The 27379-nt window shown below is 43.9% G+C and overlaps 2 protein-coding genes across 4 annotated transcripts in view; both read left to right on the top strand.

The window, feature by feature from the left end:
* The window catches only part of LOC128778049 (zinc finger protein 345-like), a 31483-nt gene extending 4942 nt beyond the window's left edge, over positions 1-26541 (top strand). For 2 of the 3 annotated variants that reach the window (XM_053906199.1, XM_053906200.1), the window contains one exon: positions 1877-5564. In XM_053906199.1, the coding sequence (XP_053762174.1) occupies positions 1877-4293 (2417 nt within the window). In that variant the 3' untranslated portion in view covers positions 4294-5564. Of the gene's footprint in view, positions 1-1876; positions 5565-26048 lie in introns of those variants that run through there. The other variant, XM_053906201.1, reaches the window with a different exon arrangement.
* The window catches only part of LOC109260430 (zinc finger protein 671), a 226377-nt gene that overhangs the window by 43801 nt on the left and 155197 nt on the right, over positions 1-27379 (top strand). The window lies entirely within an intron of this gene.

The raw sequence follows: 27379 nt of genomic DNA, 5'->3' as shown, positions 1-27379 counted from the left end.
GAGACACAGAGACAGAATGCAAGTGGGTTGGGGCAGAGAGAGAGGGAGGCACAGAATTTGAAGCAGGCTTGAGGCTCTGAGCTGTCAGCACAGAGCCTGACGCGGGGCTCGAACTCACGAGCTGTGAGATCATGACCTGAGCCGAAGTCAGACGCCCAACCTACTGAGCCACCCAGGTGCCCCTCTTGTGTATTTCTTTGGCTCTGCTGCAACTTGTGAATTTTGTACAGTGGTACTTGTTTTTGCTTTTTGTCTATGCTTTTGATGTCACATTCAAAAACTCACTGACAGGAATTAGGTTAGGATTTTCCATACGTTTTTCCTAGGAGTTTTAGGTTTTGATGTCCCGTGTTTAAGTCTTTATTCAATTTAGAGTTCATTTCCACAAGTGCTGGAAGATGGGGGTCCGGTTTCATTGTTTTGTCATTTGGATATTCAGATTCCCGAGAGGAGAGTATTCTTTCCCCAGTGTATTCTTGGCATAGTTGTCAAGGATTAATGGATTGTAGATGTGTGGGTTTCCTTCCGGGCTCTTTATTCCGTTGCACTGGTCTGTTTTTATGCTTTAGTGCTGTTTTATGTTTTAGTAGCATATTGTTTTGATTACTACAGCTTCGTAATAGAGTTTGAAATCACAAATGTCTGCCTTCAGCTTGGAACTTCTTTCTCAAGAGTGCTTTGGCCTTGAGGATTTGGTTAACTCGGTGCGAGTGTCCCCTGGAGCAGGCAGCTGGCGTCTCCTGCGCAGGGACTGCAGTAGCATCTGCCCTGTGGCTGATAGAGATGCCCCAGCTCGTTTCCTACCCATCTCCTCGTGTCTCTGGTAATAGTCTCCAGCCATCCTTTCTTCGTGCTTCTGCTCTCTTTTATGCTGCACAGTATAGTAGTCCGTCTTAATTGGGCCCTTGAGCCCTGTGAGTCTAAAGTCATTCATAGACAGCTGTTGAATTGATTTTTGTTGGTGTGAAAGACGGCATCTCCTGTTCTACAGTCCTGCCAACATCAGTCACATAGGATACTTTTCTGAGTCTGTTGTGTGCAGGGCAGCTCTGGAATATCCCTGGCCATCTACTTTTTTTCCTACATTATTTCTACCCTCCCTGTGCCCTGTAGTTGCTCACTTAGCGCTTACAGGAAAAGAGTGTTCTGTGTAGCATAGGACGGACATGATGCAGACATGACCATGTGGCTTCACAGGGGGACCATTTCCGGTGAATGGCAGGCGGGGAAGGTGTGCTATCAGGACTGTGTTCAGCTCACACTAGGCAGCTTTGTTTGTTCAACCAGACTTTGGTGCCGTTGTCAAAGGCCACACCTCGTTCCTGTCTTTCCTTCTTCACTATTGAGAGTTTGTGTACTTGTGTGTTCTACTCCTTTGGTAGTCCTGTGACTTCCAGCGCAGGGGTAATTGCTGTTTCTCGGGCCTCCGCATCCCACCCATTTCTCTCGCTGGACTTTCTGTTTACCGTAATATTCACCCCTGAACATTTTGCCATGAGATGTTCAGTGTCCTTAAACTGACCGTGAATAGCAGCAAATGTCTTGTGAGTGGATTTTCTCACACTCTTCTGTTCAGCGAAACATCAGCAGCCAGAAAGGTCCTACACAAAGCTGTGGGAAGAGATGTAAGGTTTAGATTCCGGCTCTGTTCCTTGTGTCACATCCTAAATTTGTATCCTTCTAGTGAGCGGTCCACAATGCTTTGACTTTAGGGGCCCAGTAACGCAGAGCAGGCGCTCCTTCACCTGAATTCCAACTCCACTGTCTGGAACAGCATCTACTCAACTCGCGCCTACACGAGACAGGTGCATATGTGTGACGGGCTTACCCCTCCCTGTAGTCACCACGTATTTCATGAGAGTTTCTTTGCGTTCAGGTTGCTGCTGTGGAGCAGAAGATGCGGAGGCGCCCCTTGAACAGAGCGTTTCTGTAGGTGTGTCACAGGCCAGCACGCCCAAGGCAGCTCTGTCTTCCCGGAAGACCCACCCTTGTGACATGTGCGGTCCGGTCTTGAGAGATGTTTTCCGCCTGGGTGAGCACCAGGGAAAACCAAGCAGCCAGAAACTGTTGAGGTGTGGGGCATGTGGAAAACGATTTTACTTCAGCGTAAACTTTCGGCAGCAGCCGGACCAGCATATGGGAGAGAAACCATTCAGAAATAGTGTGGACACGCTCTCTTTTATGAAGGGATATGGATTCCATGATTCAGGAAAGCCCTTTACCTGTACAGAGGTTCAGAAGGACTTCCTGCCTGGCTTGGTTCGTCTGCAGCAGTACGCCATTCATACTGGAGAGAAGCCAAACACAATCAGCCAGTGCAGGGAAACTTTGCAGAGTAGTAAAGGTCATTACACTTGGGGAAAATGCAAGGAAGCCTTTGGTCCCAAGCATACACCCGTTCAGGATCAGAGTGTGCAGCCTGGAAGACCGTGTTTTGTGTGCAGTGAATGTGGGAAAACATTCAGGTACAAATCTTTATTGACTATCCACCAGAGATTCCATACTGCAGAAGGACATCGTGAGTTTGGCAAAGGTGAAAAATCCAATAGGAAAAGGTCTGTCCTTAGTCAAAATGGAAAGGCTCACACTGGGTCCAGGCAGTACACGTGCAGCAAATGTGGTAAATCCGTAAGCCACAAATCTGTGCTCATTCATCCCCAGAGAGGGCACAGTGGAGAAAATGTTTATGTTTGCAGTGGATGTTCAAAATCTTTTAGCCATAGTTCAGTTTTAATTACTCAGAAGGTTCAATCTAGAGAAAGGCGTTATAAGTGTGGTGACTGTACAAAATGTTTTACCTCTATCTCTGCTCTCAGATATCATCAGAGATCTCACACAGGGGAAAGACCTTATCAGTGTAGGGAATGTGGGAAGACTTATATCTCCAGTACTGGCCTCCGTTATCATCGCAGGGTTCACACTGGAGAAAGGCCTTATGAGTGCAGTGAATGTGGGAAAACTTTTACTGCTAGTTCTGTCCTCCATTATCATAAGAGAATTCACACTGTAGAAAGGCCTTATAAGTGCCATGAATGTGGCAAATCTTTTTTCTCTGCGTCTGACCTCCATTATCATCACAGAGTTCACAGTGCAGAAAAGCCGTATCAGTGCAATGAATGTGGCAAGTCCTTTCTCCGAAGAAACAGCCTCAATGTACATGTAAAGGTTCACTCAAGTGAAAGGCCTTATAAGTGTAATGAATGTGGCAAATCTTTGAAGTGGAAGGCAACATTCATTAAACACCAGAGAATTCACACAGGAGAAAGACCTTACAGATGCAGTGAATGTGGCAAGTCTTTTACCGCTAGTTCTGCTCTCCAGTATCATCGGAGAGTTCACACGGGAGAAAGGCCTTATGAGTGCAGTGAATGTGGGAAATCTTTTATCACTAGTTCTGTCCTCCATGAACACCGGAGAGTTCACACTGGTGAAAGGCCTTATGAGTGCAGGAAATGTGGGACATCTTTCTCCTCAACTTCTTCCCTCCGTCATCACCAGAGAGTTCACATTACAGAGAGGCCTTATGAGTGTGGTGAATGTGGCAAATCTTTCCTCTCTGGGTCTGACCTCCAGTATCACCAGAGAGTTCACACTGGAGAAAAGCCTTATAAATGCAGTGAATGTGACAAGTCCTTTCTCCGAAGAAATAGCTTCACTGAACACATAAAAGTCCATTCAGGTGAAAGGCCTTATAAATGTAATGAATGTGGGAAATCTTTGAACTATAAGTCGACATTCATTCAACACCAGAGAATTCACACAGGAGAAAAGCCTTATCTATGCAATGAATGTGGAATGTCTTTTAGTCATAGTCGTGCCCTGCGGTTTCATCGCCATTGTCACCTTGGAAGAAGTCCTTATGAGTGTAGTCAGTGTGGGAAATCTTTTACTTCTAATTCTTCCTTCATGTCACACCAGAGAATTCACACTGGAGAAAAGCCTTATGAGTGCAGTGAATGTGGGAAGGCTTTCACTGCTCGTTCTCTCCTCTATTCTCACCGGATTGTTCACACAGAAGAAAGGCCTTATGAATGCAGTGAATGTGGCAAGTCCTTTCCCCGAAGAACTACCCTCAATGTACACATAAAGGTTCACTCAGCTGAACGGCCTTATAAGTGTAATGAATGTGGGAAATCGTTGAAGTATAGATCGACATTCATAAAACACCAGAGAATTCACACAGGAGAAAGGCCTTATGAGTGCAGTGAATGTGGGAAGGCTTTTATCAGTCATCCAGCTCTTAGTTATCATCGCAAGAGTGCACACAAGAGAAAGGCCTTAGGGGTGCTGTGAATCTAGGAAGTCTTTCAGCTAACTCTAAAAACGTACTCAACATGAGAAACTACAGTAGAAAATGTCTTTATTCTTAACATGATGACCTGAATGCCCATGTTCACTAAAATTTCTATGTTGAATACCCATTCTGAAGGAATAGTATTTTTTTTGTTAACTTGTATTTTTTATTTTTTTTAATTTACATCCAAATTAGCATATTGTGCAACAATGATTTCAGGAGTAGGCTGATGGAATAGTATTAACAGGTGATATCTTTGGGAGGTATTTCAGTTGAGAATGGTCAGGAGTGTGGAACACTCATGAGTGGGGTTAATATCATAATATCTCTAAAGCAAGTTTCCTTCCCCTATCAGTCATGTGCGGACCCTTGAGAAGATGATCTATAAATCAGGAAGCTGGTGCACCAGTCACAGAACCAGGCCATATGCGGAATGGTAGGTCAGATATACAGCCTCCACAACTGGGAAACTTCTTGTTTGTTTACAAGCCCCCTCCTTTGTGATATTTTGTTAGAGCAGCCTGAGCTGAGACAAATGTGAAGAATATGGGTAATCTTTTGACCAAAGATACAGTTTTGAAATCCAAATTCACCTTGGAGCAGGGCCTCATGGGTGAGGTACATGACCATTCCTTTAGTCCAGTGATCTGTCTTCATTCCACGCTCAGAGGTCACACTGCAGAAAGACTTTACAGTAGCAGAGAAGGTGATGTTTCCTTGCTTCGTGTAATCACAGTGGGGGAGAACCGTTTGCGAGGCAGACACCTACCTGAGTTGAACTTTGTTCACCTGAATGTCCAGAGGGGAGTGACTTCCCATAATTTGAAGCTATTTCAGAAAAATACAGAAGCTGCGTTGTGCTTTTGCTGTGTTTGGAGTCATTGCTCAATTGAAATCACTGCCAGTTTCTGTAGCAAAAGTCACTTCACCCCTGCCACTTGCCAGGTTCCCATCATGTGTATCAGCCACCACGCACAGTGCTCAAGCATGCTGACCTCTGCGCTTTGTCATTGGGGACGGACATTGTGGGTAATTGGAACTCCTTGTTCCCTTCTAAGTCAGGACGTGGATGTGACCCGGTGTTGACCCTCCTACCTGAACTGAGTTTGGGGTGGTGTCTTGCAGAGGCTGAGTCTCTTAGGACATTGTTGGTTTCCTGATGTTTGTGATCAATGTGTGCAGCACCCAAGTCACCAGCACAGGAATGTGGTGCCACGTTTTGCTCTGGTTTATGCATTAATAAATGCCTTTTTTGTTTAGTTACCTTTAACCTTATGTGTTGTATTCACTCAAAGGGGTTGTTTGAGAGCAGAATTGGCGTCTGCCAGCATGAAGAAGTGAACAGATTTCATTGCATCCCAAACTTACTGTGTCTTGGGTAATTGTAAATAAAATAACTACGACAGCAGCCTGGATGTGAATTCGCATTGTGACCCAACACCTTTGTTGTGGGCTGAATCGTGTACCCCAAATTCCTATGTTTAAGTTGTGACCCCCAGTATGTCAGAATGTGACTGTAGTTAGACATAGCATGTTTCATGAGAATGAAGTTGAAGTTTAATGAGAGGTTATTAGGATGGAGTCTTAGTACTCTTAGTATGACTGGTGTCCTTAGAAAAAAAGGAGCTGAGAATAGTGGTACCGAAGGATGACCATTTGAAGACCGAGAAATCCCCATCTCCAAGCCAAGGAGAGAGGCCTCAGAAGAAACTGACCCTGCTGATACCTTATGTCCAACTTCTAGACTCCAGATTTGTGTGGAAGTAAATTTCTGTTGTCTAATCACCTCGTGTGTCGGACACCGTTATGGCAGTTCTGGATAATACAGCCCCCTGTGTTGTGTATCTGGCTTCTGTGGTGGATGCCGGCAATTTTCCTGTGCTCAGAGGTCACCCTGAAGAGGAAGCATCTCCAGTGGTTATGAAACCATCTCCAGTGGTTGTGGAGACAACATGAATATTTTGCTTGTCCACAGCTGATACCACATACTGCCAGGCACTGTTGAGTGGAATATCTACCCCAAATGCTTCAAAGGAGCCATGTGGCCTGATGCACACTATTCGTGTGTTAACACCACAGGGGCAAGGGAACTGTAATTGGTAATCTAGAAGATAGGGTAATGAGGGAATAGAGGAGACATTAGCCACTTAGTGGAGTGTATCTCTTACAAATATGTATCCATGGGTGTTCTAGTGACCGGGCAGGATCAGTGTGTACAGAAATTCTTCACTATCAGACACATGTGTCCTGTGTCCAAGAGGTCACTGTCATAAAATAATCCAAAGGTGTCTGAACTCTCATATCCTCTCTGGTGTTTATGTCTCAAGGCCATCGTGCGAGAGAGGAAGACAAGGGTGGTTTCAGGTCCAGGGAGGTAGCCTTTTTGACACGCCTAGCCAGCATTGTTGTTGGTACCAGCTGTGCCTGTGGCAGATGCTTGTTCTGAAACATTCACCTCCCAAGTAGTCTTCCAGGTACTCCCCAGCCTCCTTGGCTATAAAACCCTGTCTTCCTGAATTGGTGGTGCAGGGACCGACTCCTCTTATGGGTGCCAAAGTCACGCTTCTGTCCCTGAGTCCGTAAATAAACCATTTCTCCTCAAGCTGGACTTCTCAACCTTTTCCCTTGCTTAAGGTTTGGAGGTCACTTTGCGTATACGTCCCTTCCAGGCAATGCTACTATTTTCTTCTCTGGAAGTATACCACTATTTACCCATTCATCTGTTTGGACCGTTTGGGTTACTTAGAGTGTTGGCGTTTGTAAACAAAGTGCTCTCTAAAAATTTTCATTACCGTTCTCTATGTGGATAGAGGTTTCCTTTCTCTTGTGGTGTGACTCAAAGCGCGATGCCCGTCACAGGTAGGTTAGTGCTAATATTTTTAAGAAACTGCCAAAATGTGATCTAAACTTCAGTTCTGCATTCCCACCAGCATGTATGAGAGTTCCAGTGCCTCCAGTCCCTGCCACTACTTGATAGTGCCAGTCTGTAATGTCAGCCCATTTCATAAGTGTGTAGTGCTGTTGCCATTGCATTTCCTAGGGGTGTTGATTTTGAGTATTTTTTCGTGTGTTTATTTACCACCTGTCTATCTCCTTTGGTACAATTTCTGTTCATATCGTTTGCCCATTATCTTTCCGATGAGTTATGGCTATTTCCATTTTCATTTACGAATAAGAAACGCATACAACAATGGTATGTATTCGAATTTTCCTCATTCTTAAATGGTGTGACATTTTGCTGTATGGAGTCATAGTAACAGTGTTAGGCTATTTCTTCACTATTTTCACTCAGCTGCTTTTGTGTCCTGCACACGTGACGGCCCCAAACACCATACATGTGTAAGTTTAGTGTGCATTCTTACCATTATGTCTTCACTTTCTTACATCCAGGCATTCAGAAATACAGAACTGCAGCCCTGCTTTGTAGGGCTTGCCAATTTCCAAAGTGTAAATTCTCCCATCATGAGAGCGGGATATGCTGGGAGAAGGCGCCGAAAAATCTCACTTGGGTGTTTGGTGGAAGACTAAACTTTGGCGTGTGCAGGAGACTTTACAATCCCAGGTGGACAGGAGCTGGTGTGGGGGTGGAGGTGGGGGTGCTGTGAGCCAGCTGCAGGTCTGCACAAGCCTCAGGAGAAGATGTTAATCCTGATTGGCCAGAGGGGAGGGACCTCCCTGAACACCCTGATGGGTGAGTGAAAATATGGCTGGCCTCACCTTAGTGGTGACCAGGTTGTGGGGCAAACCCGCTGGGTTCAGATTGCTTCCTCGGATCCCACCCAGTACCTTGGAAGGATTTCTCACCCTCTAGTGATCACCTCCATGTGATTTAACTCTTTCTTTCTGCAATAGTTGAGTGCATTCCCCAAAGATGAATGCCTTTGGTGCATCTCACCCTGAATCTAGGTTGCCTTACCAGCCCTCCCACTCAGGGGAAGACTGCCGGCGGGGGCACTGCGGCCATTTCTGGCTTCCCCCTCTCCAGGAAGGGCTGGGAGCCAGTGGGGCAGGTAGAGGGTGACTCCCAGGAGAGGTCAGCAGCCTTAGTGTAGGAACCCGCTGAGACCTTTTTTCCTTGGACCCACGCGTGATGGTGGTGTCATCTCAGAGCATCAGCCAGGAAGGGGCCTGCAGGGAGAAAAAGGTGCTGGGTCCCAGGTCAGGAGTGGCACAGGGACAGGGGAGGAAAATGGCACCCCACGGAGGTGAGTTTGGAAGGACCTGCTGGGTTGAGTCCCCGTATGTCCTGTGGAGCTCAAGGTCCCACTGTCGATCCTTAATGCAATGCATTGCCCCGAGCGCTGGCCATTCTTGACCCGGGAGGCGCCTGAGGGACACAGCCCAGTCCACAGGTGAGTTCTTGATTCCCTTCCACGTGCACAATTGTGACCACTCTGGCAGCTCCTCAGGGTGACGGGGTGTGACATCTGGGCTAAACTCATTGGATTAGGTTGTCCAAGATTATGTAAAGGAAAAAACTTCAGGCACAGGTTGGTCAACAAATTATGAGTTTGTTGTACTATAGGGTACAGGGATGTAAGAGCATCAAGCCTGGGGGTCCCAAGTGGACTAGGTTTGGCTGCTCAGCGGTGACAAAATCCCAAGGCAGAGGAACCAGTGGGGGTGAATCTCTTTCAGGGAGGCTAACATAGGGAACACAGTGGACTAAATTCTTAAAGACTGATTCCAAAGTGGTGAAAACACTTCTAGGTTTATATAAGAAAAATGTCAGCAAAGGTGGGTGGGTACATGCAGGGAGTCAGTGAGTCAAGTAGATCATTGTCATGGAGTCACTCACGGGTGGGGTCTTGCTGTTCAGGGCACTCTTTATTGCTTGAAGGGGTCGTTTTGGTTCTCATCTGGGAACGCTTGCCATCAGGGTCTTCCTTAGCCAAGAGACAAGCTGGAAGGAACCCAACGAGAAAGTTTGAAGTCAAAATAGAGGCAACTGAGGTCCTCTTTCAGTACTAACAAAAATAGTATGTAGGGGTGCAGCCACCTCAAACCCTATGGCCAATCCAGTCATCTTGAAGGTTTCCCAAGCATCCTTCGTCCCCATGATTTCTCTGCGGATGTTTCTCTGTAGATCAGGCATTCTCTCCTAGAAGAGCAGAGCAGTTCCGCATGCCACAACACAAAGCAGACCCTCTTGCACAACCCCTAGGCACTGGGGAACCAGAACCTGTTGTAAAACCTTTGAGCACTGTGATAACATCCATAGCTAGCACCAGAAGAGTCTGCATGTAGTCAAGAGATGCTCCAGACCGCTATGCTCCCTTTTCTGGTTAACTGCCCTAAACTGCTTTAAAAACCCTTGGGGGGGGGGGGGCAGAGACCTGGGAGTTGGCCTGTGTACAAAAGTCCGCCTTCTCCCCGGGTGGCCAGCCGCCTGAATGAGCTCATGTTCCTTTCCATTGAACTCTTGTCTCTTGAGTATTGGGTTTTCGAGCAATGGGCACCAGAACTTGAGTTTTGGTAATGTAGGAATGTATTTGAACATAGATACACAGATGTGCATCCAAGTGCCAAAGTAGTTGGATACCAGTATGGTAATAGGATACCAGTACGGTATGCAAATACCGTTTTTCTGTATGAGGGAGAGTGATTGAAGGCTTTTCACTTTGTATGTTCATAAAGGAGTAGTAATCCATTAATAAACAATAGAAAATCAGCTATTGTAGACCTTACTTTTTAGTGAAGGAAACATTTGTGTGCTGATAAATTTTGCAGGCTTGGTTCTCAAATCCTGCAGCCTTAGAGAAGATTCATGTTAAACACAAGCATATTGGGTTTACTGTCTTCAGGAACAAGTAAGTGGAGGGAATACTTAACTCTGTGTCTATTTCACCCGGAGTCTTCTTAAAACACCGCTCTTTAGTGGCGCCTGCATGGCTCAGTTGGTTGAGCATCTGACTTAGGCTCAAGTCATGATCTCATGGTTTGTAAGTTTGAGGCCTGCATTGGGCTCTCCGCTCTCAGCGCAGAGCCCACTTTGGACCTTCTGCTTCTCCCCCACTCACACTCTCTTTCTCAATAATAAATGAACCACAAAACAAAACAAAACAAAACAAAAGCACTGCTTCTTGGAATCACCCGGAAAGTGTCTGAGTCGGTCAGTCTAGGGTATAGGCTGAGAATGAGCATTTCTAGTGAGTTGGTAGGTGATGCTAATGGAGAAGGTCAGTGCAGAGATGAAACTGTGAGAACAAGCATTTAGGGAGGGCCAGGCTCCCTCCCTCCAGGCTGCAGTACCTGCGGACTGTAGCTCTGTAGACTCAGAGGACAGCGGAATACTTTTTCCCCCAAGTATTTATTTAAATTCCAGCTAGTTAAAATACAGTGCAGTATTAGTTTCAGGTGTAGAAATTAGTGATTCATTACTTACAACAACTGGTGCTCATCACGACAAGTGCACCCCTTGATAGCCATCACCTGTTAACACATCCCCCACCCACCCACCTATCCTCAAGTAACCCTGCGTTTGTTCTCTACAGTTAAGAATCTGTTTCTCGGGGAGCCTGGGTGGCTTAGTTGGTTAAGCATCCAGAACTTGATTTCAGCTCATGTTGTGATCTCACAGTTCGTGGGTCGATCCCCGGATCAGACTCTTCACTCATACACAGAGTCTGCCTGGGATTCTGTCGCCCCCTCTCTGTGCTCCTCCTCCCCCCTCAAAAAAAAACCCAAAAAAAAACAAAAAGCAAAAAGCACCTAACAAGAGTCTATTTCTTGCTTGCCTGTCTCCTCACCGCCCCCCCCCCCCCGCCCCATGTTCATTTGTGTTGTTTCTTAAGTTTCACATATGAGTGAAGTCCTATGGGATTTGTGTTTCTCTGACTAATTGCACTTAGCATCATACTCTCTGGCTCCATCCATGTCGTTGCAAAGGCAAGATTGCATTCTTTTTGGTGGCTGAGTAGTATTCCATTTTATATATGTATGTGTATACACACATACATACATATATACATATATGTATATGCATAAACACATATATGTACATATACATATATACACACACACATATACACATATATATGTATATACACACATACATACACACACATACATACATATATACACTCATACACCTACCACATCTTTATCCATTCATCAGTCGATGGAAATCTGGGCTCTTTCCCTAATTTGGCTATTGTTGATAGTGCTGCTATGAACATCGGGGGTGCATGTATTCCTTTGCATCAATATTTTTGTATCCTTTGGGTCAGTACCTAGTAGTGCAATTACTGGATTGTAGGATAGTAGCATTTTTCACTTTTTGAGGAACCTCCATACTGTTTTCCGGAGTGGCTGCAGCAGTTTCCATTCCCACCAACATAAGAGGGTTACCCTCTTTCTGCAACCTCACCAGTATCTGTTGTTTCCTGTGATGTTAACTGTAGCCATTGTGAGTTGTGTGACATGGTATCTCATTGTAGTTTTGATTTGCATTTCCCTGATGATGAGTGATGTTGAGTATCTTTTCATGTGTGTGTTAGCCATGTGTATATCTTCTTTGGAAACATGTCTGTTTGTGTCTTCTGCCCATTTCTTAAGTAAATTATTTGGTTTTTTTTGGGTGTTGAATGTTATAAGTTGTTTATAAATTGTGGATATTAACCCTTTCTCAGATATGTCATTTGAAAATATCTTCTCCCGTTCTGTAGGTTGCTTTTTAGTTTTGTTCGTTGTTTTCTTTGCCATACAGAAGTTTTTTTTTTATCTTGATGAAATTCCAATAGTTTACTTTAGCTTTTATTTCCCTTGCCTCGGGAGACGTATCTAGTAAGAACTCGTTAAGGCCAATTTCAAAGAGGTTTCTGCCTGTGTTCTCTAGGCTTTCATGGTTTCTTCTCTCACATTTAGGGCTTTCGTCCACTAAAAAATTTTTTTTATTTTTATTTACTTAGAGAAGGAGAGTATGCATGTGCATGCCTGCACGAGAGGGGGAGGGGATCACAGGGAGGGAGAGAGAGAATCCCAAGTGGGCTCCATGCTGGCATTACAGAGCCGGACGTGGGGCTTGAACTCACAAACCGTGAGATCGTGATCTGCGCCAAAATCAAGAGTTGGACGCTTAACCGACTGAGTCATCCAGGCACTCTTCTTTCATCCATTTTGAATTTACTTTTTGTGTATGGTGTGAGAAAGTGGTCCAGTTTGATTCTTTTGCATGTTGCCATCCAGTTTTCCCAGCACCGTTTGTTGAAGAGACTGTCTTTTTTCTATTAGATATTCTTTCCTGCTTTGTCGGGCATTAATTGACCATATAGGTGTGGGTTCATTTCCGGGTTTTCTACTCTGTTCCATTGATCTATGTTTCCTGTTTTTGTGCAAGTACCATACTGTGTTGATCACTACAGCTTTGTAATATAACTTGAATTCTGGAATCGTGATGCCTCCAGCTTTGATTTTCTTTTTTAGGATTGCTTTGGACATTTGGGATCTTTTGTGTTTTCATACAAATTTTTGCATAGTTTGTTCTAGCTCTGTGAAAATCCTGGTCGTATTTTGATAGGGATTGCGTTAAATGTGTAGATTGCTTTGGGTAATATAGACATTCTAACAATATTTGTTCTTCCAACCCATGAACACATAATGTGTTTCCATTTGTTTGTGTCATCTTCAATTTCTACCATAAATGCTCTATGGTTTTCAGAGTACAGATTTTTTTACCTCTTTGTTTAGGTTTACTCCTAGGTATCTTATGGTTTTTGTCGGCAATTGTAAAAGAGATCGATTCCTTGATTTCTCTTTCAGCTGTTTTTTTATTGGCATATAGAAATGGAACAGAGTTCTGTACATTGCTTTTGTATCCTGGAACTTTACTGAATTCAGGTATCAGTTCTAGCAATTCTTTGGTGGACTCATTCAGGTTTTCCACATGGAGCATCGTGTCATCTGCAAATAGTATAAATCTGAATTCTTCCTTGCCAATTTGGGTGCCTTTTATTTCTTTTTGTTGTCTGATAGCTGAAGTAAGGACTTCTGGTACAATGTTAAATAACAATGGTGGGAGTGGCCATCCCTATCTTGTTCCTGACTGTAGAGGAAGAGCTCTTTTTTCCCCATTGAAGATTATATTAGCCTTGGCTCTTTTATATTTGGCCTTTTGATGTTGAGATATGTTCCCTCTATTCGTACTTAAGAGGGTTTTTCTCAAGCATGGATGCTGTACTTTGTCGAGTGTTTTTTGCATCTATTGAGAGGATCCTATTGTTCTTATCCTTTGTTGTTATTGTTGTTGCTGTTGTTGTTGTTGTTGTTGTTGTTGTTGTTGTTAATGTGGTGTATCACATCGATTGATTTGTGAATATTGAATCACCTTTGCAACCCTGGAATAAATCCTACTCTGTTCATGGTGAATGATTCTTTTAACATGCTGTTTGATTTGATTTGCTACAGTTTTGTTGAGAAATTTCTCATCCATGTTAATCGGGGATATTGCCTGTAATTATTTTTTCTAGTGTGGTCTTTGGTTCTCCGATCAAGGTAATTCTGGTGTCATAGAATTGGTTTGGAAGTTTTCCTTCCATTTCCATTTTTTGGAATAGTTTGAAAAGAATAGGTATTAACTCTTCTTTAAAATTTGGGAAGCCATGTGGCCCTAGAGATTTACTGTTGGGAGGTTTTTGACTACTGGTGCAATTTCTTTGCTGGTTATCAGTCTGTTCAAATTTTCTATTTTTTCCTGTTTCAGTTTTGGTAGTTCATATGTTTCTAGGTTTTTTTTCATTTCTTCAAGATTACCTGGTGTGATGGTATATTATTTTTCATAATATTCTCTTATATTTGTATTTCTGGGCTGTTGCTTGTGATCTCTCCTCTCCCATTTGTGATTTAATTTATTTGAGTGCTTTCTCTATTCTTTTTCATAAGTCTCACTAGGTGTTCATCCCTTTTATTGTGTCTTTCAAAGAAGAAGTTCCTGGTTTCATTGATCTGTTCTTCTATTTTTGTTTTCATTTTTGTTTTTGTTTACTTGTTTGTCTCTATGTCACTTATTTCGAGTCTAATCTTTAGTATTTCCCTTCTGCTGGCTTTAGGCTTCATTTGTTCTTTTTCTATCTTCTTTAGGTATAAGGTTAGGTTTGCCTTTCTTCTTTTTGAGGTGGGCCTGTATTGCCATATACTTACCTCTTAGGACCACTTTTGCTGCATCCCAAAGTTTAAAAAACTTTTTTTCTTAATGTTTATTTATTTTTGAGAGGGGGGATGGGAAGGGCAGAGAGAGAAGGAGACACAGAATCCAAAGCAGCCTTCAAGCTCTGAGCTGTCAGCACAGATCCTGATGCAGGGCTCGAACTCACAAGCCATGAGATGATGACTGAGCCCAAGTCAGACGCCTAACCGACTGAGCTACCCAGGCACCCCGCATCCCAAAGGTTTTGTACCATCGTATTTTCATTTTCGTTTTCATTTTCATTTGTTTCCATGAATTTTTTATCTTTCATTTCCTGGTTGACTCATTCCTACTTTAGTAGGATGTACTTTAGTCTCCACGTATTTGTGGTGCTTCCCAATTGTTTCTTGTGGCTGACCTGAAGTTTCATAGTGTCATGGTGGGAAATATGCATCACGTAATCTCAATCTTTTTGTACTTGTTGAAGCCTGGATTGTGACCCACTGTGTAATAATATTCTAGAGAATGTCCCATGCGCCCTTGATAAGAATGTGTATCTGCTTCTTTAGGGTGAAATGTTGTGACTATGTCGGTTACATGCATCTGGTCCAGTGTGTCATTCAAAGCCATCGTTTCCTTGTTGATTTTCTGCTTGGATGATCTGTGGATTGCTGTCAATGGGGTGTTAAAGCCATCTACTTTTATTGTATTATTATCAATGAATTTCATTATGTTTGTTATTAATTGATTTATATCTTTGGGAATGCCAAGATGGGGGCATAAATATTTACAATTGTTAGTTCTTGGCGAATAGACCCCTTTATTATGATATAGTGCCATTCTTAACTCTTGTTACAGTCGTTGGTTTAAATCTAGTCTGTCTGATATAAGCATGGCTACTCTGGCTTTCCCTTGACATCTATTAAGAAGATAAATGTTTCTCCATCCCCACACTTTCAGTCTGTAGGTGTTTTAGGTCTAAAGTGAGTCTCCTGAGGGGCCTGGGCAGCTCAGTTGGTTAGGCGACCAATTTCAGCTCAGGTCACGATCTTACAGTTTGTGGGTTCGAGCCCTGTCTTGGACTGTGTGCTGACACCTCAGAGTCTGGAGCCTGCTTCGGATTTTGTCTCTCCCTCTCTGTCTGTCCCTTTCACAAGCTCTCCCTCTCTGTCTCTCTCTGAAAAATATTTAAAAATTTTTAAAAATAAAAAAATATAAAGTGAGTCTCTTGTAGACAGGATGTAGATGGATCTTGTTTTCTTCATCCATTCTGACACCCTAAGTCTTTTGATTGGAATATTTAGTTCATTTACATTAGAGTGATTATTGACAGTTATGAATTTAGTGCCATTGTATCACTTGTGGTTTTAAAAATTTTTTTAATGTTTATTTCTTTTAGGGAGAGAGAGAGAGAGAGAGAGAGAGAACAAGCAGGGGAGGGGGAGAGAGAGAGGGAGACAGAATCCGTTGCAGACTCCAGGCTCTGAGCTGTCAGCACAGAGTCCGATACGGGGTTCAAACCCATGTACCATGAGATCGTGACCTGAGCCGAAGTCGGACGCTTAACCAACTGAGCCAGCTAGGCGCCCCTGTATCACTTGTTAAGTCATTGTTTCTGAAGATTTTTTTCTGTTCCTGTGTAATCTTTGTCACTTTCTGTCTTTCTTTCCCACTCGAAGAGTTCTCTTTAATATTTTTTGCAGATCTCATCTGGTGGTCACAAACTCCATAAGTTTTGTTTGTCTGGGAAGCTCTTTAGGTTTCCTTCTCTTCAGAATGACAGTCTTGCTGGATAGAGTATTCTTGGCTGCAGATTTTTCCCATTCAGCACAGTGATTCATGCCACTCCCTTCAGGTCTGCCAGGTCTTTGTGGAAAGATCTAACCTTATTTGTCTTGCCTTGTAGGTTATGGATTTCTTTTCCCTTTTCCCTTTTAGGATTTTTTCCTTATCTCTATATTTTGCAAATTTTACTATGATATGTCCTGGTGTTGGCCTGCTTTTGTTGATTTTTTTTTTCTTTTCTTTTTCTAAATTTACATCCAAGTTAGTTAGCATATAGTGCAACAGTGATTTCAGGGGTAGATTCCTTAACATCCCTACCCATGTAGACCACTCCGCATCCCACAACCCCTCCAGTAACCCTCTGTTTGTTCTCCATATCTAAGAGTCTCGTATGATTTGTCCCCCTCCCTGTTTTTATATTATTTTTGATTCCCTTCCCTTGTGTTCATCTGTTCTGTGTCTTAAAGTCCTCATAGGAGTGACGTCATATGATATTTGTCTTTATCTGGCTAATTTCGCTTAGCATAATACCCTCCAGTTCCATCCATGTAGTTGCAAGATGGCAAGATTTCATTCTTTTTGATTGCCGAGTAATACTCCAGTGTGTGTGTGTTTGTTTGTGTGTGTGTGTGTGTGTGTGTGTACACATACACACCCCACATCTTCTTTATCCATTCATCCATCGATGGACATTTGGACTCTTTCCATACTTTGGCTATTGTTGATAGTGCTGCTATAAACATTGGGGTGCATGTGCCCCTTCGAAACAGCATACCTGCATCCCTTGGATAAATACCTAGTACTGCAATTGCTGGGTCGTAGGGTAGTTTTATTTTCAAATTTTTTAGGACCTTCTATACTGTTTTCCAGAGTGGCTGCACCAGTTTGCATTCCCACCAGCAGTGCAAAAGAGATCCTTTTTCTCAGCATCCTCGCCAACATCTGTTGTGCCTGAGTTTGTTAATGTTAGCCCTTCTGTCAGGTGTGAGGTGGTGTCTCATTGTGGTTTTGATTTGTATTTCCCCAATAATGAGTGATGTTGAGCATTTTTTTCATGTGTCTTCTTTGGAGAAATGTCTATTCATATCTTTTGTCCATTTCTTTACTGGACTATTTGTTTTTTGGGTGTTGAGTTTGATAAGTTCTTTTTAGATTTTGGATACTAACCCTTTATCTGATATGTCGTTTGCAAATATCTTCCGCCATTCCACTGGTTGCCTTTTAGTTTTGCTGATTGTTTCCTTCGCTGTGCAGAAGCTTTTTATTTTGATGAGGTCTCAATAGTTCATTTTTGCTTTAGTTTCCCTTGCCTCTGGAGACTTGTTGAGTAAGAAGTTGCTGTGGCCAAGGTCAAAGAGGTTTTTGCCTGCTTTGTCCTCAAGGATTTTCATGGCTTCCTGTCTTACATTTATGTCTTTCATCCATTTTGAGTTGATTTTTGTGTATGGTGTAAGAAAGTGGTCCAGAATCGTTTTTTCTGCATGTCATTGTCCGGTTTTCCCAGCACCACTTGCTGAAGGGACTGTCTTTATTCCATTGGATATGCTTTCCTGCTTTGCCAAAGATTAGTTGGCCATACGTTTCTGTGTCCATTTCTGGGTTCTCTGTTCTGTCCCACTGATCTGAGTGTGTGTTCTTACGCCAGTGCCATACTGTCTTGATGATTACAGGTTTGTTATACAGCTTGAAGTCCACTGCTTTTGTTGATTTTGATGGGAGTTCTCTCTGCTTCTTGGATTTGGACGTTTGTTTCCTTCCCTGAATTAGGGAAGTTTTCAGCTATAATTTCCTCAAATAAGCGTGCCCCCTTTTCCTCTCTCTTCTTTCTCTGGGACTCCTATGATATGAGTATTACTACATTTTGTGGAGTCGCTAAGTTCCCTAGTTCTACGTTCATGATCCAATATTTTTATTTCCCTCTTCTTTTCAGCTTTATTTTTTTCCATAATTTTATCTTCTATATCACTTATTCATTCCACGGCTTCTTCCATCCTTGTTGTCATTACAATCCATCAGTTTCACTTCTCGGTTTTGGCATTCTTTATTTCAGGCCGACTAGTGTTTCGTTCTTTTATTTCTGTGGTAAGGAAGTCCCTGCTGTCTTCTGCGGTTTCTCAAGCCCAGGTAGCATCCTTATGATTGTTTCTTTAAGTTCTATATCAGGCATATTACCTATACCTCTTTTGATTAGATCCCTATCTGTGACCTTTTCTTGCTCTTTCTTTTGGGATGAATTCCTCCCTCTTGTATTTTGTCTAGGTCTCTGTCTTCTTCTCTGTGTTAGGAAAGCCTGCTATGTTCTCTGATTCTGAGAGTAATGGCTTTGTTAAAAACAGGTCATAATACTGACCAGAGCCTTGGTGCTTCAGGTGCCAGGTATATGCTGTGTGTATGCTGTGTGCAGTCTGCTGCTGTGTTTTTGCTGCTGTTTCCCTCAGGTCACTCTTCAGCAAAGTTTCTCCATTTCACCACTGGGGAGTGTTTGCACCTTGTCTAGAGTGTGGTAAGTTTTAACTAGCTGTGCTCTCATCTACTTGATGAAAGAGCCCTGATGCTATTTCCAGTTAACTGAAGCTTTGTAGCACTCTGTGGTCCGTAGTCTTGTATGCGCGGGGTGTTTGTGCTGGTCTTCAGTGGGAAGGGCATGCTGCTCTGGTTCTCAGGCACGCTTGCCCTAGTAAAGAGGCACTGGCAGAGTGCAGATTGGTGGGGCTTGGTGAAAGCAGTTCTGGACTCCACTGTTTGCGCTGTGCTGCTCACTGAAGTCAGTCCATACTGATGAGTGGGCGATGAAAATGGCACCAGCCCTCTTTCTCATTCCCGAGAGGGAAGTTCATGCCGGCTGGTGTCTGGGAAGCCCTCAGAGATGAGATGAGTGAATCATCTCCCTGCATGTGTCCGAGGTGTCCCACAGATCCCTGCCTTCACCGCATCTGTGTCTGGGCTGTCTGCCCATCTGGCAGTGCAGTGCACCTGTGTTGTATCCCAGGCAGGCTGGCTGAGTTTTAAAACTCCAAAGTTTAGGGGCCTGTCGTGGTGCAGACCCACACCGGTACTCTGGATTGGGGGAGGGGTGTTTTGCCATGCTGGTGCTGATGCAGGTCTGTCCTAGAAAGGCAGTTGCACCAGTGCACAGGAGCTTGGCGTTTGGGGTAAAGTGCAACAAAAACCGGTGTCTAGGTTGGCTGCCCTCAGCAGGTGTCTCTGCCCTTGTGCTAAGAGGTGGGTGTGCACAATGGCACCTGCCAAATGTTTGGACCAGTGAGAGACAATGTCTCCTCTGCCAGGTGCACTCCAAGAAGGGGGAAACATCTCTTCCAGTGCACCCCAGGGGATCCTCAGATCATGCTGTGTGCTCCAGGGCGCTGCCCTCTCTTTCCACATGAGCACTACACAGCCACCAGGATCCATACCAGCCAAAATGAGGATCTCTGAGCTCCATTCATTCTTAAAATTCACGATAATCAGCCCTTCTTGTTTTCCCTGTGAATGGCTTTAGAAAGTGTTTTCCTTGTGCAATCCCCTGGGTTCTGTGTGCTTTCATCTTCTCTCCTCTCTCTCTCTCCCTCTCCCTCTCCCTACTCCTCCCCCTCTCGCTTCTCTTCCCCTTCCCCTTCACTTTCCCCTTTCCCCTTTCCCTTTCCGTTTCTCTTTGTGTGTCATCTCTCTGTGATCATGGCTCCCTCTGTTCTGCAGCACACGCAGCCCTTTCCTCCCCCAAGTCATATCTCCACCTCTCTTAACTTTCACGGTGTGGCCTCTTGTCTCTTTCTTTAGTGGTGCAGTTTGTCATGTCTGTCTTCAGATCGTTTTCCTGGGTGTTCAGAATGATTTGATATTTATCTAGCTGTGTTGAAGGGATGAGGACTGTATAGGGAAGGCCCTTCTGTTACTCCACCATCATAGCTCCCTTTATGTTTGTTATTTATTGTTTTATATATCTGGGTACTCTCATATTCAGGGCATAAGTATTTACAATTGTTAGATCTTATTGTTGGATTGTTCTTTTTCTTATGATATAGTGTCCTCTTCAACTCTTGTTATATAGTCTTTGGTTTAAAATCTTGTTTGAGGGGTGCCTGGGTGGCTCAGTCGGTTAAGCGTCTGACTTCGGCTCAGGTCATGATCTCACGTTCCGTGAGTTCAAGCCCCGCGTTGGGCTCTGTGCTGACAGCTCAGAGCCTGGAGCCTGTTTCGGATTCTGTGTGTCCCTCTCTCTCTGACCCTCCCCTGTTCATGCTCTGTCTCTCTCTGTCTCAAAAATCAATAAACGTTAAAAAAATAAATAAATAAAATAAAATCTTGTTTGATATGAGTCTTGCTATTCCAGCTTTCTTTGATGTTCATTTGCATGATAGATGATTCTCCATCCCCTCACTTTCAATCTGCAGGTGTCTTAGGTCTTAAACGAGTCTTTTTGAGGCAGCATACAGAAGGGTCTTGTTTTCTTGCTGGTTTATTGGGTGGGGGGGGTAGTCTTGGTTTTTTTAGAGATTGTAACACCCTATGTATTTTGATGGAAAGTTTACTCCATTTACATTCAGAATAGTTTTTTTTAAGTTTATCTATTTATTTTGAGAGATGGTGAGAGACAGAGAATGCAGGAGGAGCAGAAAGATAAGGGGAGAGAGAGAGACAGAGAGAGAGAAGAAGTGTGAGAGAGAGAGTGAGAGAGGGAGAGAGAGTTACAGTGAGAGAGAGAGAGAGAGACAGAGACAGAGACAGAGACAGAGACAGGGTCCACACTGTCAGTACAGAGCCTGATACAGGGCTTGAACTCATGAACCGTAAGATCATGACCTGAGCCTAAACCAAGAGTTGGTCACTCATCTACCTGAGCCACTCAGGCACTCCCAGAGTAATTTTTTTTTAAGTAAGCTACACACCCAGCACAGAGCCCAAGCAAGAGCTCAAACTCAAATGCAGAGATCAAGACCTGAACTGATAAGAGTAAGTATTGATGAAAATGAATTTAGTTCCATTTTATGACTTGTTTTATCATTGTTTATGGAGATTTTCTCTGTTCCTTTCCAGTCTCTATCACTTTTGGTCTTTCCTTCTCACTCTAGGAGTCCCCTTTAATATTTCTTGGAGGGCTGGTTTAGTGGTCGTGAGCTCCTTTCATTTTTGTTTTTTGGGAAACTCTTTATCTCTCCGTCCATTCTGAACGACACTCTTGCTGCATAGAGTATTCTAGGCTGCATACTTTTCCCATTCTGCACGTTGAATATATCATGCCACTCCCTTCTGGCCTGCCAAGTTTCTATGGAGAGATCTGCAGCTATTCTGATGGGTCTTCCCTTGTTAGTTAGAGGCTTCTATTGTCTTGGTGCTTTTAGGATTTTTGATTTAGCAGTATATTTTGCAAATTTAATTATAATATGTATGGTGCTGGCGGTGCTTTTGTTGAGTTTGTTGGGAGTTCTTTTTCCCTCCTGGATTTGGATGTCTATTTACTTTCTCAGATAAGGGAAGTTTTCAGCTATAATGGCCTGAAATCAACTTTCTATCTCCTTTTCCCTCTCCAGTTCTTCTGAGACTCCTATGATACGAATGCTATTATGTTTGATGGAATCACCGAGTTCCCTAAGTCTATCCCCATGATCCTCTGTCTTCTTTCTCTCCTTTGTTCATCTTCATTATTTTCCCTATTTCTATCCTCTATATGACTTATTTGTTCCTCTCCTTCTTCCACCCTTGTCATTACATCCAATGTGTTTCAAGTCTCAGTCATTGCACTTTTCATTCCTGCCTGATTGTTTTTTAACTGTTTTGTTTCTCTGGTAAAGACCTCCCAGATGTCTTCCCTTCTTTTCTCAAGCCCAGCAAGTATCCTCAGATTATTGTTTTAAGTTCTCCATGAATATATTAATTAGATCTGTGTTAATTAGATCTCTGGCTGTGATTTTACTGTTGTTGTTGTTGTTGTTTTTTGAATTGTATTTATTTATTTTTAGAGAATGAGAGAGTGAGACAGGGGATGGCTGGAGAGAGAGGGAGAGTGAAAATCCCAAGCAGGCTTCTCGCCTAGTCACAGAACCCGATATGGGCCTCAATCTCATGATCCGTGAGATCATGAACTAAGCCAAAAATCAAGAATTGGATGCTCAACCGTCTAAGGCGCTCTGGCTGTAATTTTATCTTGTTCTTCCTTTAGGGAAGAATTCCTCCATGTGGGCATTTTGTTTAGGTCTCTGTCTTCTTCTGTATATTAGAGAAGCCCATCAAATTTTCTTTTCCTGAGAGTAATGGCTTTATTAAGGAGAAGTCATATAGTGTCCATGGCCTGGTGCTTCAGGGAGTGTCTGTTGTGTGTACTGTGTGTACTCTACTGCTGTGATTTGCTGCTCTATCCTTCAGGCCTGTTGCTTGCAGAGGTTCTCCTTGCCCACAGTGGGCACTGTTTGGTCCTTGGCCTGAATGTGGCAAATTTTAACTAGGTGTCTCAGGCCTGCTTGTTAAATGAGACCTGATGCTACTTCCACTAGAACTGAATCCTTGCAGAACTCTCTGGTCAGGAGATGTGGTGTGTGTGTGGGTTTCTGCTGGTCATCTTTCGATTGGGCCCACAGCCGTGGGACTTAAGCCCACGTGGCCCAGAAGGGCAGTGCTGGCAGAGTGCAGGTGGGTGGGACTTGGTGTATGCAGGTTAGGAAACCAGTGTTCGCCCTGTGCTGTTTACTGGAGCTGGATTTTGCTGAGGGGCAGTGGAGGAAAATGGCACCAGCCAAACCCTTTGATCCTGGAGAGGGGTCTCCATGCTTACTGCTCTCAGGGAAGCACTCCCAGAAGGGTGAATAATCCCCCATGCATCCAAGGCAGGTTACAGAGAGCCGTTTTCACTCTGTCTGTCTCTGGGATGTTTGCTTGCCAGGAGCAGTGCTTTGGGCTCTATCCCAGCCCAGTATGCTGACTTTTACAACTCAAAAATTTAGGGACATGCTGTGGCAGGGGCCTGTGCTGATTACCTGGGATAGGGTCTCTCCATCCTGAGGCTGATGCATGTTTGACCGAGAGGGGTGGTTGCCCCAGAGCACGGGCCTTGGGACTTGGAGCAAGCAGGCTAGGCAGCCAGTGTCAGCCTGAGCCACCCTCAGCAGCTCTTCTGCATCTATGCCAAGGGGCATGGGAGGGAAATGGTGCAGCTGGTTCTTTTGTTCCCAGGGAGGCATCTCTGCTAACCCACTTCTCACAGATACACTCCAAGAAGAGTGAACAGTGTCTCCCCTGTGGTCCCTAGGTGTTCTTCAGATCGTGCCTTTTGACTCCAGGTTGCTTGCCTGCCTTCTCTAGAGGAGTAGGGCAGACGCTCAGGGCTGCATCCCAGTGAAACCCACCAACATTTAAAATCTAGTCTCTGAGCTCTGTTGGTTGCAAAAGCTGCCAAATGTCAGGTCCTCTCATTTTTCCAGTGAATGGCTTTGGGGAAGTGTTCTCCTAGTGCAATCCCCTGTGCTCTCCTCCCTCCCTCCCTCCTTCCCTCCCTCTCTCTGTCTCTCTCTCTCTCTCTGTCTCTCTCTGTCTCTCTCTGTCTCTCATCTCTCAGGGATCCCAGCCCTCTGCAGCCCCCCAATCTGTTTCTTGCCCAAACCCCATCTCTGCACTTCCTGCTTCCCTTGATGTGACATCTTCTCTGCCTCTAGTTGTGCAGTTTGTTCTGTTGAACCCAGGTTGATTTTATGGGTATTCAGAATGATTGGATAGTTATTTAGTCGTGTTTAAGGGAAGAAATGAGCCTAGGATCCTCCTACTCTGCCAGTATCTTAGCTCCTCCCCTCCCCCAGTCCAAAGATGTCTAATGGACACCTCCTGAGTTTCTCTGCAGTGAGCCAAGCAATCTAAAGGCTTAAATGAATGGAGTTCCAGGGGCTCCGATGCCAAGGAGTCCACACACTGAAGCCACCTACCAACGTGTTTCTTTTGCTGGAAACTGTACATCAACAAGAAGGCCATTAGACTCAGGTGGCTCCAATGCCTTAGCCACCTACACCTCACTTCAGGCAAATTCTTGTAAATGCCTCAAGGGTCAGAATTCAAAACCCAAGGGCACCCTGTCTCTAACAGGCAACTAGGCTTTCCCATATAAGATAGTTTCTGAAGGTATAGCCAGTCATGTAACGTGTTTCCTTTTCTTCTCATTTTGGTCTACAAAAGCCTTTCCCCTAGTTGGGTTTGGGGCTGCCTGATTGGATTTGGTGTTTGCTCAAACAGGCACTTCTAAATTTTAATGTACCTTGCTTTATTTAAACAAAACTAATAAAAGTAATAACCCACAGGACTCACATTTACTCATGGTGCACGTAATAATGAGGGCTGCCACACAGCCCTGTGTAATATTACATAAAATGTCCTCCTCTTTTTTTTTTTAATTTTAAAAATTATTTATTTATTTCAAGAGAGACAGAGTGTGAGAATGAGAGGTGCAGAGAGAGGGAGACACAGAATCTGAAGCAAGCTCCAGTCTCTGAGTTGTCAGCACAGAGCCCGATACAGGGATCGAACTCATGAACTGTGAGATTATGACCTGTGTCGAAGTAGGACACTTAACCCATTGAGGCACCCAGGCGCCACTCCAACGTCCTTTTCTCACAAAATCACCTCTTGTTGTTTCCATCACACCTCCCACATTCTAACGTACAATAGAACTTAGTATTCCTGCTTCATGTTTCCTGTGTTTTTCTTGAACACGATAAAAGGCACATGAAGACAGGACTGCTTCTCTTGTAACTGAATTTTCGCATGCATCTACCAAAAGTTCTTGAAAACACATTATGTGCTCAATGCACATATTTTAGAACAGTGAGTAAAAATGACATTAGAATTTACCTCTCATCTACCTCTCATAAGTCTCCAAATTAGTGTGAAGATTAGTAAATGAAATCTTACTAGAATGGATTCAGGAGGCCCTGGAAGGAGACCTCTCACGCAGACATGACATGCATAAAGAGCGGGAGGAGGGGAGATAACTTTTGTCTTGACAAGGGAGGACACACTCCCAGTAGGAAATTAATCTCCTGCCTTTCACAAAAAGAAGGATGATCTCTCCTTGCCCCATTAAGGAAACACTAACCATGGCATGCAGCCAGTGAAAACCCACCACAACCTCAAACTTTTGTTCTTCAGTGAACTTTTGTTGAAAGCAACTGTCCCCAATCTCCACCTTAAACCTAATAAACCCAGACTTTTGTGATGCCTAAGTGGCTCACTTTGTTGAGTTTCCAACTTCAGCTCAGGCCATTTTTTTATGGTTCATGAGTTCAAGCCCCACATTGGGCTATCTGGTGTCAGCCCGGATCCTGCTCTGGATCCAATGTGCCCACCCCTGCCCCCCGCCCCTCTCACTTGCTCTCCCTCTCTAAAAAATGAATAAACATTTGTGAAAGTAGCTCTGGACCTTTATTTTTTTTTTTAATGCTGACTTTCCCTCTGTCTCTTGAACCTTGCCTGTGGATTGCCATGGTGTGGTTATCCTCAGTTGAAATTCCTTTGTCATTCCTGAATAAATTCAGTTTGCTAGTAAAGTAACTGGCTATTTATTTTTAAGCTGGACAGTAGTATTGTTCAATGCTTGTAGGAATGAAAACGTCACATTCTTGAGATAAAACCCTCACAAAAAACAAGTATTGGTTTAGCACAGTCACATGCTCCATTTGGTTCTATCTATTTCTCAGACTTACAGCCTGCTTCTAAAAGTTCTGTTAGTTTGTAACTGTTTTTTACTCTTTACTGATGTGTAGGGAGGTGGAATGTTGGTTTGCTCATAGGTATTTCTGGCACTGTCTTAAACCACTAGATAAACGTTGTGAACTGCTTTCTGAAATGGGCATTTCACATCTGATTTTCTAGGATACTTTCAATTCCTACTGCCAGTGCCTGAAGAAATGAGAATCACTTCCCAGCAAGAGGATGAGGTCATTGGGGTCAGATAATCCTTTACTTCAGGGTTCAGATTCTCCCTTTGCACACACGCTCCAACTAAATGGCAACGTGTTTGGTACCAAATATAGCATCAGTTAAGTTGCTCTCTGTTTGGGATCGATGTCAATCTCCTGACAGGAACTGAGTATATCTGGGAATGTGGAGTAAGTAACATATGGATAAAAATGTTCCTCAAAAGATGGGAAGACACGGGGCGCCTGTGTGGCTCAGTCGGTTGGGGGTCCAACTTTGGCTCAGGTCATGATCTCGCGGTTCGTGGGTTCGAGCCCCACGTCAGGATCTGTGCTGACAGCTCAGAGCCTGGAGCCTGCTTTGGATTCTGTGTCTCCATCTCTCTGCCCCTTCTCCACTCATACTCTGGCTCTCTCTCAAACATAAATAAACATTAAATTAAATTAAATTTAAAAAAAGATGGGACAACAATCACGATATGGGCATATGAAGTTTTGTGTGGAACCAGAGGCTGACGTTGTCAATTTACCTAATTCAGTGTGGCCTACCATCCCTGTCACGGACTTGTATAGGCTGTGACAAAGGGAACCACAGGCCCCAAATGGAGTCACTTCTGCTGGGTCATGCCACCAAAGCAGGGCACAATACTTAAACTCATACAACTTCAGCACTACCCAGAAATATAGTTTCCACTGGTCAGTGAGGAATGTTGTGGTCAGCACCAAAAGGGTAATCGGCCCCACGAATGGGTCCTCTGCGTCGCCCAAAGATGAGGTATTCCGCTGATAAGACCTTTTTGTCCCATAACAAAGTGACCTCGCCTGACATAATCCTTTTTTCTGCTTATGAACTTCTTGTTCCAGCTTTAAAAACCTTACCCTTTCTGTAGCTCTTTGTTGCTTCCCTTAACTTGCTAGATGTGATGCTGCCCAATTCACAAATGAGTGACTGATCCTGAAGACCTTCAAAATGCACTGGGCTGAATTTTTATGATAACGGGGACTTTTGTATTGTTCCCGACCAATTCCAAAACTGACTCTAACGCTTCAGGCTGCAAGCATTTGAAGAGCAACATCTTTCCAGCAGTGCACGGCCTCCTTTGGTTTCTTAAGTGCTGGACACATTTGAATGATGTGTCATTTACCTCAGGAAGAGGAAGTGGGAGCAACTAAACTACTAGTTTTAGGCTTTGGACTTTAAAAACCAACAAAGCCGCTCCCTCTGGTAGGAGCAGCACTTTGCAGGAACTCTCGGGGACAGCTGGCCGAACTCTGGAAGTCCCTGGG

This window comes from Panthera pardus, unplaced genomic scaffold (genome assembly GCF_024362965.1).
Source record: "Panthera pardus isolate Hobbes unplaced genomic scaffold, ASM2436296v1 HiC_scaffold_18, whole genome shotgun sequence".
Lineage (NCBI taxonomy): Eukaryota > Metazoa > Chordata > Mammalia > Carnivora > Felidae > Panthera > Panthera pardus.
The sequence above is the reverse complement of the archived record's forward strand: the minus strand, read 5'-3'. Positions and strand labels throughout refer to the sequence as shown.